The 12,799-nt window shown below is 37.4% G+C and overlaps 1 protein-coding gene across 3 annotated transcripts in view; it reads right to left on the bottom strand.

The window, feature by feature from the left end:
- Positions 1–12,799, bottom strand: part of LOC121726594 (transcription factor kayak) — a 51,763-nt gene that overhangs the window by 3,815 nt on the left and 35,149 nt on the right. The window contains exon 1 of one of the 3 annotated variants that reach the window (XM_042114020.1): positions 975–1,324. The exons of the other annotated variants lie outside the window; for them this stretch is intronic. Within the exon in view, the coding sequence (XP_041969954.1) occupies positions 975–1,037 (63 nt within the window). The 5' untranslated portion in view covers positions 1,038–1,324. Of the gene's footprint in view, positions 1–974; positions 1,325–12,799 lie in introns of those variants that run through there. 3 annotated transcript variants of the gene reach the window in all.

Here is a 12,799-nt window from a genome sequence, read left to right as displayed (position 1 = left end):
CGGAATTGACAATATTCTCAATAAATCTTTTGAGAAACGCAACTCCTGCGCCGAGGCAGTTAGCAGAATCACATTCAGATAGAATTAGCGCGTGTCGTATTTATTTTGTAACGGTCGAGATGTTTTCCAATTTGCCGATGACCTACATGATCGCACTACAGCCGTGCGATTGTATGCACTCGCAGAAATATTATGCAATATTAATATGAAAAATTATGCTTCCACATTCCTATCTCGTATTTATCAGCTTTGTAAATAATGAGACAAAACATAAACATTTACTAAAACAACAAATATTGATATTTTTGTTCCAACTTGTAAGAGTATACAAAACTTTAATAACAAAATATATTCGACCCAAGTACTTTATGTAGGTGTAGGTACTAGGTAACCTACATTCAGTCAGCCGCAATAACCTATTTTATGCAAAAACTTGAATTCTGTTTTAATTATTTGATATCATGTTTACAGTGTCATTCGAGCATACATTTTGGTCGCTACAATTTACGGTAATGTGAAATAAATGTAGGTTAATGGGTCCTAAGAAAAAATATATTGTGTTTACGGTAGCGGTGACACCAAATTGTGGTTCATCTAAATTCTGAAGTAAATGGAAAATATATTAGATATTAGAGGGTACTCTAGCAATAAACATCAGAAGAAAATTTTCCATTTACTTCAGAATTCGCCCTCCATGAAAATTGAAAACAAAAGATATATGTTTAGAATTACATAGAGTTTAACACCGGACATTTTCAGAAACCTAATCTCTAGTCTTAGCTTTGCTTATACGAATTGCAACAAACAATCATCCTATCCACAATTGCACTATCATCTGTCTTTAAACAATTGCTTCACATTTTGCTAAGCGTAGGTAAATTTGCGTGCGCCCGGCAGACAGCATGGGTTTGGCACAGCTATCAAACGACAACGTTTATGGAGCTGCCGCGGGCGCCGGCCAGGTGTGCGAGTACCTGCTGACACCACAGCTCCGTGGCGATCATGTTGGCGAACTCCAGGGGATCGATGTTCTGCATCTCGCTTAACCACGTTTATATTTAGACGCTTACTCTATTGTATTGCGCTTTTTGCGATGCGACACCTTCGTACGTTTCGAGTTAGTGGGTTTCGTTAATCCGCCCTCGCAGGAGAGAATGTACGAGCACTGGGATCGGGTGCGTCGGGGTTACGCGGTTCGGGCGGCTCGGGGTCGTTAGTGTTAATTCGGTTCGGTCGATGCGCGGTGCGCGGAAGTGCGGGTCGTTCGTTCGTTGCGCGCGCGTCGTCGTACGGCGTCGGCCGCGGCGGATCGCGCGCTACTGCCGCTGCCCGCTCGCCGCGCGCCGCCCGACCGGGCCCGAAACGCTCGCCCACGACCGACTGCTGCTCCAATCGTGTATTATTAGAACACTACTCCGACTCCGGAAATATTTCGCATCACTTCGCAGCGCACGCCGGGCCCGCTTATCTCCGCTGAGCCTCGCGAGAGCCGCGAAAACCTTTTCGCGTGTCCCTCCCATCATCCACAGAACAATTCAGAACATTTCCATGAGGCGTATCCAAGGTCAGGTAGTCTAAATTGGCGTTAATCTGTTCATCTTTATCTTATATTCGAGTCAAAAACATTGCTTAAAGTACAAACTACAAAGTAGTGCACACGACGGCGCGCGGCGGTGGGCTCGAACGTGTCATCGTAGACGTCGTGGGCGGGAGGTTTGGCCGGACCTTGGGGCAAGGCCGTACTACACGAGTAGGCGTAGGTTTCCAAAACAGCCTTATTTAGCCGCAGCAACTTTTCTGCTAAAATGAGATATTGTACCTTTTCTCGCCAAATTTTGGTTAATGGCAGGTTTTACTTTCTTTGCTAAAACCCGCGTTTCTGGCATAGGCACATTTGTGCAAAATGACATCATTCTTTTGAAATTCACCATCAGTGAATTCACCATATAATCCGTGGTGCTTTCAACCATAGATTAAATATCTATATCATAAAAAGACCCTAAGATCAGTCATCAGTGTTAAGTGCATCAGAACAGCTTGGGGAGCAGACTGCCGACAAGTGGAGTCTCGAGACGCGCGGTCCGGAAGGCGCTCTCTTCCCCAATTACGAGCAATTGCCGGAATGAAATTTGTCTCTGTATACCGCGCCGCTAATTGGTCACGGTGCTTACCTACTGCCCAAAAGGAATCCCGCATTCTAGAGCACGTTTCGGATAATATATCGCAGTTATATTATGATTTATGAGTATGAACACTGCTTAAGAAATTCACCAGAAGATAATCTAGTCTAAACAGAAGATTGTCAAGAGTGAAGAGGGTTTAAATTTCAGTCCTTAATATATTTCTTACCACTTTAATTGTTCATGGGCCTATTTTCAATCTATTTTAATAAGATGGCTCTACCAACCCAGTATTAAGGGAAAATTTATTTGGCACTAAAATTAAACCTTAATGGCAGCAGGAGAAATGCTCTATTATTGTAAGCGACCATAGAATTCGATCATTATTTAGCATCTGTGACGCATTCTCGGCGACTCTACTTTTGTAATTTCAGTGTTATAGTGTCAAGGGTAAAGGCTAAACGTAGGCGAGGATGAGGTCAAAGTCACCTTATGACCTTAGCCAATTTATGAAAATTAAAAAGTTCCAGAATAAAAAAACAGTTGCTAGGAAATCGATTTTCGTTTAGAACTTTTGAAACTAGTACGAGAATAGGCATGATGACTATTTTTTTTTCTTGTCGGTAATTGAAAGACACTTAAAAAATAGAAACATCATTGAAAGAATGACTCTGATAGCTTAAAAATTCACCAAGATATGTCAATTCAAATATCTCATAAAAAAGACCTGCCCGAAACGCTCCATACAAAGTGCTACGAAAGTATGACGTCAGTCTTTCGTAGTTTGTACGCATCGGGAGACAACTTTGTTCGACAGGTATATTAAATATTGCGTTTATGAAAGTGGTTTCATAACAAAAGTTGCTTTTAATTGCATAAGTTATCGAATTGTATACAAATATTAAAAAAAATAATTGAAAAAAAAAATCGTCTTGAATATCCAACTTTGAAGGCGCATAACAAAAAAAATACAAATGCTATCAAGCTGAAATTTTGGGAACACTTATTTTTTACCGTGATTTCTTTATTTTATTAACAAAATTTGCTAATCTTTGACCACAACATCATCCCTATTATAGTCTGTCAAAAAAGTTAAGAAATTAAAAAGTGGCAACATCGCAGTGTCATCCCTTTTTTTCGATTGTTTTCGATTGATTTGAAAGGAATGACACTAAGATGTTGCCACTTTTTAATTTCTTCACTTTTTTGACAGACTATAGATCGAAAATTAAATTGTGAGATCTGCATCGATGAGAAAAACCAACAGTGCGATTGTTTTGATCTCGGTTTTCGTGAGATCACCACTATATCTAGTAGTGACGTAGCGCCGTGGTTTGAGGTAGGCGAGCCGACGACACTATCGTCCGCGATCCGTTATTCATGCATAATATCACATTAATCTTAGTTCAATTATGTCATCATTTCTATTAGCAATATGGCAACAAAATTTTACTGATATAAAACTTGTTCAGACCTTATTGGGAATACCTTACACGTTTCGCGCTGAAAAATCCAATCAATATACCTAACTATTAGTATAGTCCAAAGTCGGAGGTTTATCGGCAGTTTATCCGTTTAACTTTTCGGTAACGCTTTTGACGTTATTACGTTAAATCAAGCATGCTATTGATGACAAACTATCAACAAGACCGGGGAACCAGTCAACAAAATTAATTACGAATTGGCAATAAACCATAATAGTTTACAACTTTATAGTCTAAATAATGAGCGTAAAATCGTAACCAGTTGACTAACGATCGGCACATTTGTGCAATACGTTAGTGGAACGTATTCGATAACCGTGTACGGTGTTGATAAGCCCTGCCCGTTATCCGCGCACGTGTGTACCCTACCTTATCACTCCTATTTATAGTATATACCGCAATTACGTAGTACGTACTGAACAATAACATGATTCTTGATGTCCGAATTTCGTCGATAAACTTAAAATATAAAATTAAAAAATGTAAAAGTCTCTACAAAATTAAGGGCTCTTTGTTAATAAAGTACAAGCACGAAATATAAAACAGGATTGTTTATTGTATTGTATTAAACGTTTGCTTTCATGGAAGAGAGATAGAACTCGCCTGTCTTTTTTATTTAATCGCTTATTAGTGATTAGTTGATTAGACTTGCCAAAGATTACGCTTTCATTTAAACACAGCTTTACTTTTACCGCTTAGGCCTTAGACTATGGGGGCCGTTCATAAAATACGTGGGGGAGTTGCCGAGTGTGACAAGATGTGACAACAGGACAGGGGGTACGGAAAATGCAGACTGGATAGATAACGATGAAGTGGATGGTAGTTTCGAAGATGTAGAAGATGTTGCAATACCAATTATAGATGTTTTGGAGCATTTACAGATCCAACTTCTAATAAATAGAAATATTATTTATTTGTTTGTTATTAAAGACATTTATATTCATTTACTTAAATTTTATTATAAAATAAATTCTAATATCTATCATGTTTAGGGGGGGAGGGGCCTTAGTTTGTGTGACGAAATATTTACAGTCACACTTTCTGTGACCCTACAGAAAGTGTGACACATGACAACCGGGGGGGAGGAAGTCAAAAAAAGTTAATTTTAGTGTGACGTATTTTATAAACGGCTCCATGTTAAATTTATAACAGTTAGCATATTATTATAGGTATGGATATTGTTATTTTGCCTCCATAATAATACATGTACTTATCTTTGCGGATAATAATAACCATGTCCTACATAATAGATCTCCTGTTTTTGTATCGTTAATTATTTTCCCTATATCTAAACACATTCAAATAAGATGGTGCCCTCAACTTGATTGCGTTGAAATTCGCCTTAATATTTTATCCTATGCCAAAATTTTTCGTGTTTCCTGGGAAATCTGTTCAAGGAGTTAGACGCGAGGATGTAACAGGTACCCAAAGGGTAAAAACGGGAACCTATTACTAAGACTTCGTATACAGTATGTCTGTTTATCTATCTCCAGACTGTATCTCCAGAACCGCTATAGCTAGATTTCTGAAATTTTCCCAGATTGTGTGTATCTGTTGCCGCTATAAAAACAAATTAATACTAAAAACAAAATAAATTATATATTTCAGGGGGGCTCCCATACAACAAACGTAATTTTTTTGCTATTTTTTGCTCGATATCAATAATGGCAATAAGTAGGCACTTGAAATGTTCACAAAATACTCAGTTGTATTTATATTTTAATAATTAATAATAAAATTTAAATAAAATAAATAATTAGGGGGGTTCCCATACAAAAAAAGTCATTTTTACCTATTTGCTCTATAATGGTACGGAAGCGGAACCCTTCGTGCGCGAGTCCAACTCGCACTTGATTAATATTAGTATGTATTTAAATTATTGTTATATATAAATAATTGGTTGGTTCATTATGCGCGGGTTTGGAATAGTTTGGATGTTATCATTCTAAGCACGCCGCGTACTACGGCGAGCACGTGGGCGCCGCGTGATCGCGCTCAGGTGAACTCTACAGTCTACAAGTAAATCCCTCCCAACATACATCATGCATACACTTCTGAATATCAATTTTATATTATATTTATCACTTTCACTTTTGTTTATATGGCAATTTATTCGCATTGGAAATAGTTTTTTGCTGATGTAGAGCAGTTACTTACTGTTTTTGTCGTTTTGATTCTAGTAACATTTAGATTTAGTTTAAACGCTAAACCACATCTAGAAACAACACTTAATTGAGAAGGATATCAGCCAATTTGTCAAAGATAAAACCATTTAGTGATATTTATTAGTAGTCGTCGCGACGTCAAACCAACGTACTATCTACGGTTTGATATTTATCCTCCTGAGTTCCTGACACCTGGCGTTCTTTATAAAGTGCTGAATAAACCATACTCTAAAGACCGAGTATTTCTTGACATCTTAGTTCGACAACGGACCACCGACCTTTATGTAGCATCAATTCCCGAGTAGTTGTATTTTCCCGCTAAAAAAGTATTGGACCCGCCAATGCTACCAACCAATAAAATTTTACCAATGGCAATAGTTTGTCCTTGGATTTCGATAGAGATCGCATGATAAGTGCCCTTCATTTGCGCGAAATTTGCTCAGGAGTTTACAACAATGGCGGCGCGTGGCCGACGCAGTAAGTAAAATTTACTTTTTTTTTTTGTTTTATTCACTAGTCATATTGTAGATATTTTATAGAATTGTAAATTTTTAAATATTCTAACAAAACTACATCATTTTGTCAAGAAATAAAGCATAATTAAGTAAATAAACTGTCGTAAAGAAATTAATCCTTTAGAAAGGCACTTCGTACGCAATTTCAAATTAAAGTATGTGCAATTGATCCTTTGTATATCCATGTCGGCCGTAGTATTTAACGTAGTATATTTATGTTATATTGTTATATAATTCTATCTATATATAATTATTATTTTCAGCGTTACAAGACCGCAATATAACGGAATTATTAAATAACTCGAGTTTGAAGACTTAAGTGAGGATGAAGATTTAATTGAGAGACACGCTTCATAAACGAATCCCTATCTTCAGCAGACGACGGCTCGAAGGACAGTTCCAACAGCGCTGATAGCAATTCACCAAGAGGCTGGGGTAGTGCTCGTAGTCCAGGCAGGGATATTGGTCGTCGAGGCCGGGGCAGACGACGTGCTGGGTGTCGGGTTCGTACACGTGGTGGCACTCGCAGTCGAGGGCTGGCTCGGCCACAAGACGCTCCTTTGTGGTAGTCTTGTGACTATTTATTAATATCTTGATAGAAATAAATAAATATGTGTATGTTTGGTACCTAATTTGTGACATTACTTAAGATTATATTAAAAAATAAAAATATTTGTATTACTTAAACACCTAACCTACTTATGCCATAATGACCTAAAGTCCTTTTCAAAGGACAAAAAATACCTAAACTTCAATATGCTTGATGTGTTGATCAAATAATACCAAAAAACATTTGTTTTAGTGAAATTCCCGAAAACCCCTGGTTTATGTTTTATTTAACTTGCAAAGTCTCGGCCTTTGCACCATAAACAGTTTAATGCTTTTAGGACATTCGGCCATATTGGCAAGTGATTTCAGTTATAGCTCGGGTATCAGGAGGTAATAGAACTGTTTACACTTTACACGACACTTATAAAGTAAATTAATTTTATAGTAGTCGCTAGCAAAAAACCACTTTAAATACGGGTGCGTAGGAGCTATTTTTACATGCCATTATCTTAATTACCTCCGTACAGAGTGACGTTTGGTGTTTATGTGTAAAATTGAAGTGACCACGAGTATCGGTGTCGATCCATTAGGTGTGGGTGTATTGCATTCGGGCGGTTGTCTGGAGGCTCATTAACGGCCTACTAATTGGCCCAGCTAAGTGTCGGTCGGGTTAGGAAATTCCTTGAACCAATTCTAAACAAACAAAGGCACGTTATATTGCACTTCCAGTGCGGCTGTTTGAGAGTTTTATTAGTGCGTGCTATTTAGTTTACCCCTTTTCAACCTTATTTCTTGGTGATAGGGATGAAAAGTGCTGAACTCTACCTAACTTTAATCGTACCTATAGATACGTACTCTATTTGTGGTATATCAGAGTAACAAAGAAAATATACGAGCGCGTTATTTGCTCGGAGGTCGTGAGAACTTCCTGTTATGGGTGTTTGACATTCGTGTTTTTATTTACATAGAGATCTAGACCGTAATCTAGTGCTTAATTGCAGTCTGAATTAAATATTCAGACTTTGTAAAACAGCAGTAATAAAAAATTGCGTTCAAAATTAATGTCCAGTCTTTATACAAGAAAACAACATTTTTAATGGCAAAACATTAGCAGTTATAACAACTGCATATTCGATTGGATCTGAGCGTTTTATAGACAAGAGGATTATGCGCGTGCGCAGTAAATACTAATGCAGGCATGCACATTAAAACGTGCAGGGTAAGTAATAAACAGAGGCGGTGCGGCGCCGCCTCCCGCCGCCCGTCGCCCGTCGCCCGGCGCGACATTGACCGCCAACTCGCGAATAATAAAACAAATCGCGTTGGCACCGTGCCAGCACTGCGCCAGCATCGCGCCAGCACCCCTTCCCTCCTGCACTTTCCATTAAACGAATCTGCAGCTAAGCCGGTAAATTAATTGCAAGCCCTTTCGAGAAAAGGAAGGTAGAGCAAACAGGTCGTAATTGTAAAGTTAAAAAGCTTGTGTTTTTGCTTTTATTGCGTAATATTTCAAAGTTTTAGATCAAAATGAAACATATTGCATTAGTCATGTACAAGAAAAAAATAGGGTAATTGACTGGTAGCGGCGAGGACCGTAGCAATTCGGTAAAACATCGCATTTTCCAGAACAATATCTAGTTAAAAATTTTAACAACAAGAAAAACGTTAGTCACATTTAAGAATATAGTTCCCACAATTGAGATTGATTTAAATAATGATAGCGCTGGTGGCGAGCGCTCGACCTTCGTTTTCGTGAAAACTGCTCTATTGGCGGGTTCTCGGAAAACCCGCGTGACTCAGCGCCGCGTCGCGAGCCGCGGGTCACTACGGTGTGTATATTAGCTAGCTCGATTCAAAAACTCGATCACGCAAGATGATTCATACCACTATGAATCAACCGATGCGACAAGAAAGTTTCACTTCGCTAGCACCACGTATCGCTGTCGTATCGTACCGATCTAATGTTTGTTTTGAATGCAAAGGAATAAGATTCAAAACAAACGTTAGATTCGTATCCTTCGTATTACGCTTTATTTATAAACGACTTCAACGCATGGAACACATTTTCTAGCGCATATCCAACGATAATTTACATGATTGCTATCGAGTATCAAGTAACCGACTAGCAGCTCGAAGGTTAAGAGAAGGCAAACCTCAATGAGAAAAACTGGTAAATCGCAGAAACGTTTTACATACTTTACAAACGGGTTTTGTTAAAACTTAAACTCAAATCTAGAAGGTAAATAATTATGGAAAACCACATAATAGTCTTATGAGTTTTATGACTAGTTAGATAAGCAACCAAATAGGAAAACATAATATTTAATTATTTACCAAATATCTCGCAGACAGAGCTAACAAGGAAATCACTATCACTTTTCACTCTTTTCACTATGATTACCAATTCCCAATAACCACAATTCTTCTACGATAAGTACAATACATGTGTATAAATAGTGGTAGATAAGCGATTTCGGCGATTGTGCTGAAGGCTGTTGTTATCGGGCCCGTCGCACCGGATACGCTCCGGAAATGGCGGGCATTCCGCGCGGCGCCCGCGACGCCCGCGCCGAAAAATAAACCGCAAGTGTGCGCCAGTTTAACCGATACTGAGACAATTACTCATTTGTCTAGACGAGTAATAACATCTGTCATGACTTTTGAAGCTAAGTTCATAATTTAGTCGTACAAATAAACGTCCATTCAAAATAATAAAGATCAAAACATGAAAATCCTTGATGTCTTCAAAGTAAACGAAGCTGTTGCGATCGATAAATGTAGAATGAAAAAAAAATACGTCACAAAAATGTTAGGTTTCACTACTTTGTGTTAGGCATAGCATAACTTAACTTTGATTAAGGAGAAAATAATTCTAAATAGCAGATAAACAGTAGTGTAGATAAATCTTTCAGTTTATTACGTAATTTACAATTATGGTATACAACTAGTACTTAGCCATGCACTATAATTTTTAATATTTATACCTGTACTTATATATTTAAATCGCAACATCGAACATACTGTATTATTATAGAAATAGTCATCAATTTGCATATAATATAGTATTTTCGAACCCACAACCGATATTATAATTCACACGTGTGTTATCGTTAGATGACACATAGTTACAACATTTATTACGTCATAATTGTTTGTATTGTGGAGTTCACAACCAGCTGGTAGAGCATAAAATTCTCCTAAAAATAATAAACGAGGGATTTGATTGCATGGTAGAGTGTTATTTATCATTAACTTTATGTTAATTGGTTCAAATGATAGAGGGTTTGTATAAGATCATAATTTGTTATTTAAAATTATTAACATATTCTGAATTTTTCAGCTATTCACGTTGCAGTATTATTAAAATAAAAAAATTGCAGCATGCGGGCTAATAAAGATAGAGTCTGTACAGCTAACATAATAGAGGTAAGACTTCATAAATTATTTCTTTTGTAAAAGAAACAACTGAACGTCGGAAACGATCAATTTTCAGAAAATGTAGACTAGAGACTGTCAGTAGAGATTTGTATGACGTATTGAAGATCAAAACAAGCGTGGTGCGTGTAGGTACACAAATTACTAGCTGCTTAAATTAACCATTACACAAAGAAAATCATTAAGTTAATACAGATTTAATGCGTATAAAGGGCGTAACAGGTTATCTTCTTGTAGAAGTGTTTTAAATCGATGTTTATAATTTCGTGATAACTATACAGCTGCACGACCGCGGTGGAACAAAGAACATAGTTATATGTTATGCAAATTACGTTACAAAGTTGATATGTATTTGTTGTACCGGGCGGCCCACGCAAGTGTGTTGAATTTTTTTAATTGCGCCTCCCACACACGTTTAAGTAGGAGGCATTCCCCGTAATTAAAGTACTTAATGTACTGTTATTAGTACATATAAACCTCGTTTTAACTCGGATCAAGTTATCCTTTGTTTAAACAAAGAAATGTCACTTTAACTTTTGATATAATTTATCATACAAGGGTACTGCGCAAATAAACTCGTTTTCCGAAAATAACTTTTTCGTTTTTTGTCTGTTTTCGACGATTTATTTGACGCAAAAAAATACATTGTGGAACACTTAAACTCGGTGACGGGTGTAATAACTCTGACCACAAAGGTTAAAACAGTAAGTAAATGTTAGTTACCTTTTACTGGTCAGAATTTAGATTTAAAAAGTTTACGAGTTAGCGACGAAGTTAAGGGTTATGTGCAGAATCACAATGTTTGTTAAACGCTTCTATAGTATTTATGAACATACTAATAATATAATTTATACACAAATAAAATTAAAAAAAAATCAGAAAGCCAAAAAACGCATAAGTCACTTAAATCGCAGAAGCAACTTAAAATTCTAATACGTATTGACAGAAGTTTTTTTAAATAACTTACATTAACTGCTGAAAACATCATAACAAATGACTGATTTCAGCAGCCATTTTCCTCGATTTTGCAGACATTTTTCAACTTAGAACTTTCGGTTGTATTTTGAATAGTGATTGGTCTTCACCCCTTCAGACGGGCGTTGTCGGTAGTTAAACTTCCAACCAGATATACACATTTTACTGCACTTTTATTGACTAAAACTTTACAACGCACACTATAGCATAACAAAGAGTAGAGTTCTTAATGTTCCTAAACTTTTCCACGCGTCAGTCGAAAATTTTATCTTTGTATTATTATCTGCGAAAATGGCCGATTCGCACAAATAAAGTCTTCTATACTTTTAACAAGACATTTTTGTATATGTAATAGATTTTTCAGAAGGGCTCCAAATATTTTTATCATTGTTTTTTTTTATTCAACTTCGAACAAGGTGTGCGCCAAGTACAGTATTTAAAATGTATGACTTTTTCGCATACCGTTAGGTGACATTACCAAAAAACCGTTAGTCAAGTGAGACGTTTACTTTCGTTTTCAGCCCTCGGCCTCGGTGCAGACAGGCCGTAAACAAAAGACTGTCTACCTGCACTCGCCCTTAGTAATTGCGTCATTACTAGTCAAGTACGCTGTACGCTGGGCCGACGAGCAGACAGACAAAGCCATTGTTAGTCGCTTATGCTAATGTCTGCAACAACCTAACAGAAATATAACCTGCAATTTCGAACGTCGCTGATATCGTATAATTGTTTCAAATTTATCGCATAATTGTTTCTAATAATTTATGTGGATTTTATAATAATACTAGTCTATACATAGATGACGCCCGCAACTCCGCTGCACGGAAATTAGTTAATCGCGCGGGAATTATTTTTCCGAGTACAAAGTATCTTATGTCCCTTAAATAATCGCTTCAGCGGCTTAAGTGTGAAGAGGTAACGGACAGACAGACACTTTCGCATTTATAATATTAGTATGCATGTACGTGACCGGCTGCCCGCGTTTGTGTCGCATAAGGAAATCACTTCTTTTTGTTACGATTTTTTGTGCATAACGATGAGATTGCCATAAAACCAGTGTCAACACAAAGTTATTACTTTTGTATAATTCTAGAAAAACTACCGTCCAATCCAATTAGTAATCGTATTTTTTTTAACGATTAGGCAATAATGTTTACTACAGATTACAAGTGTAGAGAGATAACAAGGATGGAAATAAACAGGCGGGCAGGACAGGCGGTATTATCTGTGGCAGATAGCGGCGAGGACGACCGAATCTGCTAACGCGCCGCTTATCGCATTTCCAAGAACCCATCATTGCAAGTTTCAAAATCACTCTTGCGCTCAATACAAGCGATATCATATGATATTTTTATCCGACTGCGACGAAGAAGGGTAATGATTTTGGCAATGTACTCATGTGCGAATTGTGATGTACATAAAGTAGGTACCCACTAGTTGGTGCCCGAAACTCCGTTGTACCAAAACTTGTTTATCGTGCTGGAACCGGACATTTTTCCGGGATGAAAAGCATCCTGGGACTCAAAAATTTTAGCAAAATCGGTTCAGCGGTTTAG

This window comes from Aricia agestis, chromosome 4 (genome assembly GCF_905147365.1).
Source record: "Aricia agestis chromosome 4, ilAriAges1.1, whole genome shotgun sequence".
In the NCBI taxonomy this organism is placed as follows: domain Eukaryota; kingdom Metazoa; phylum Arthropoda; class Insecta; order Lepidoptera; family Lycaenidae; genus Aricia; species Aricia agestis.
This window is presented reverse-complemented; position numbering and strand designations above follow the sequence as displayed.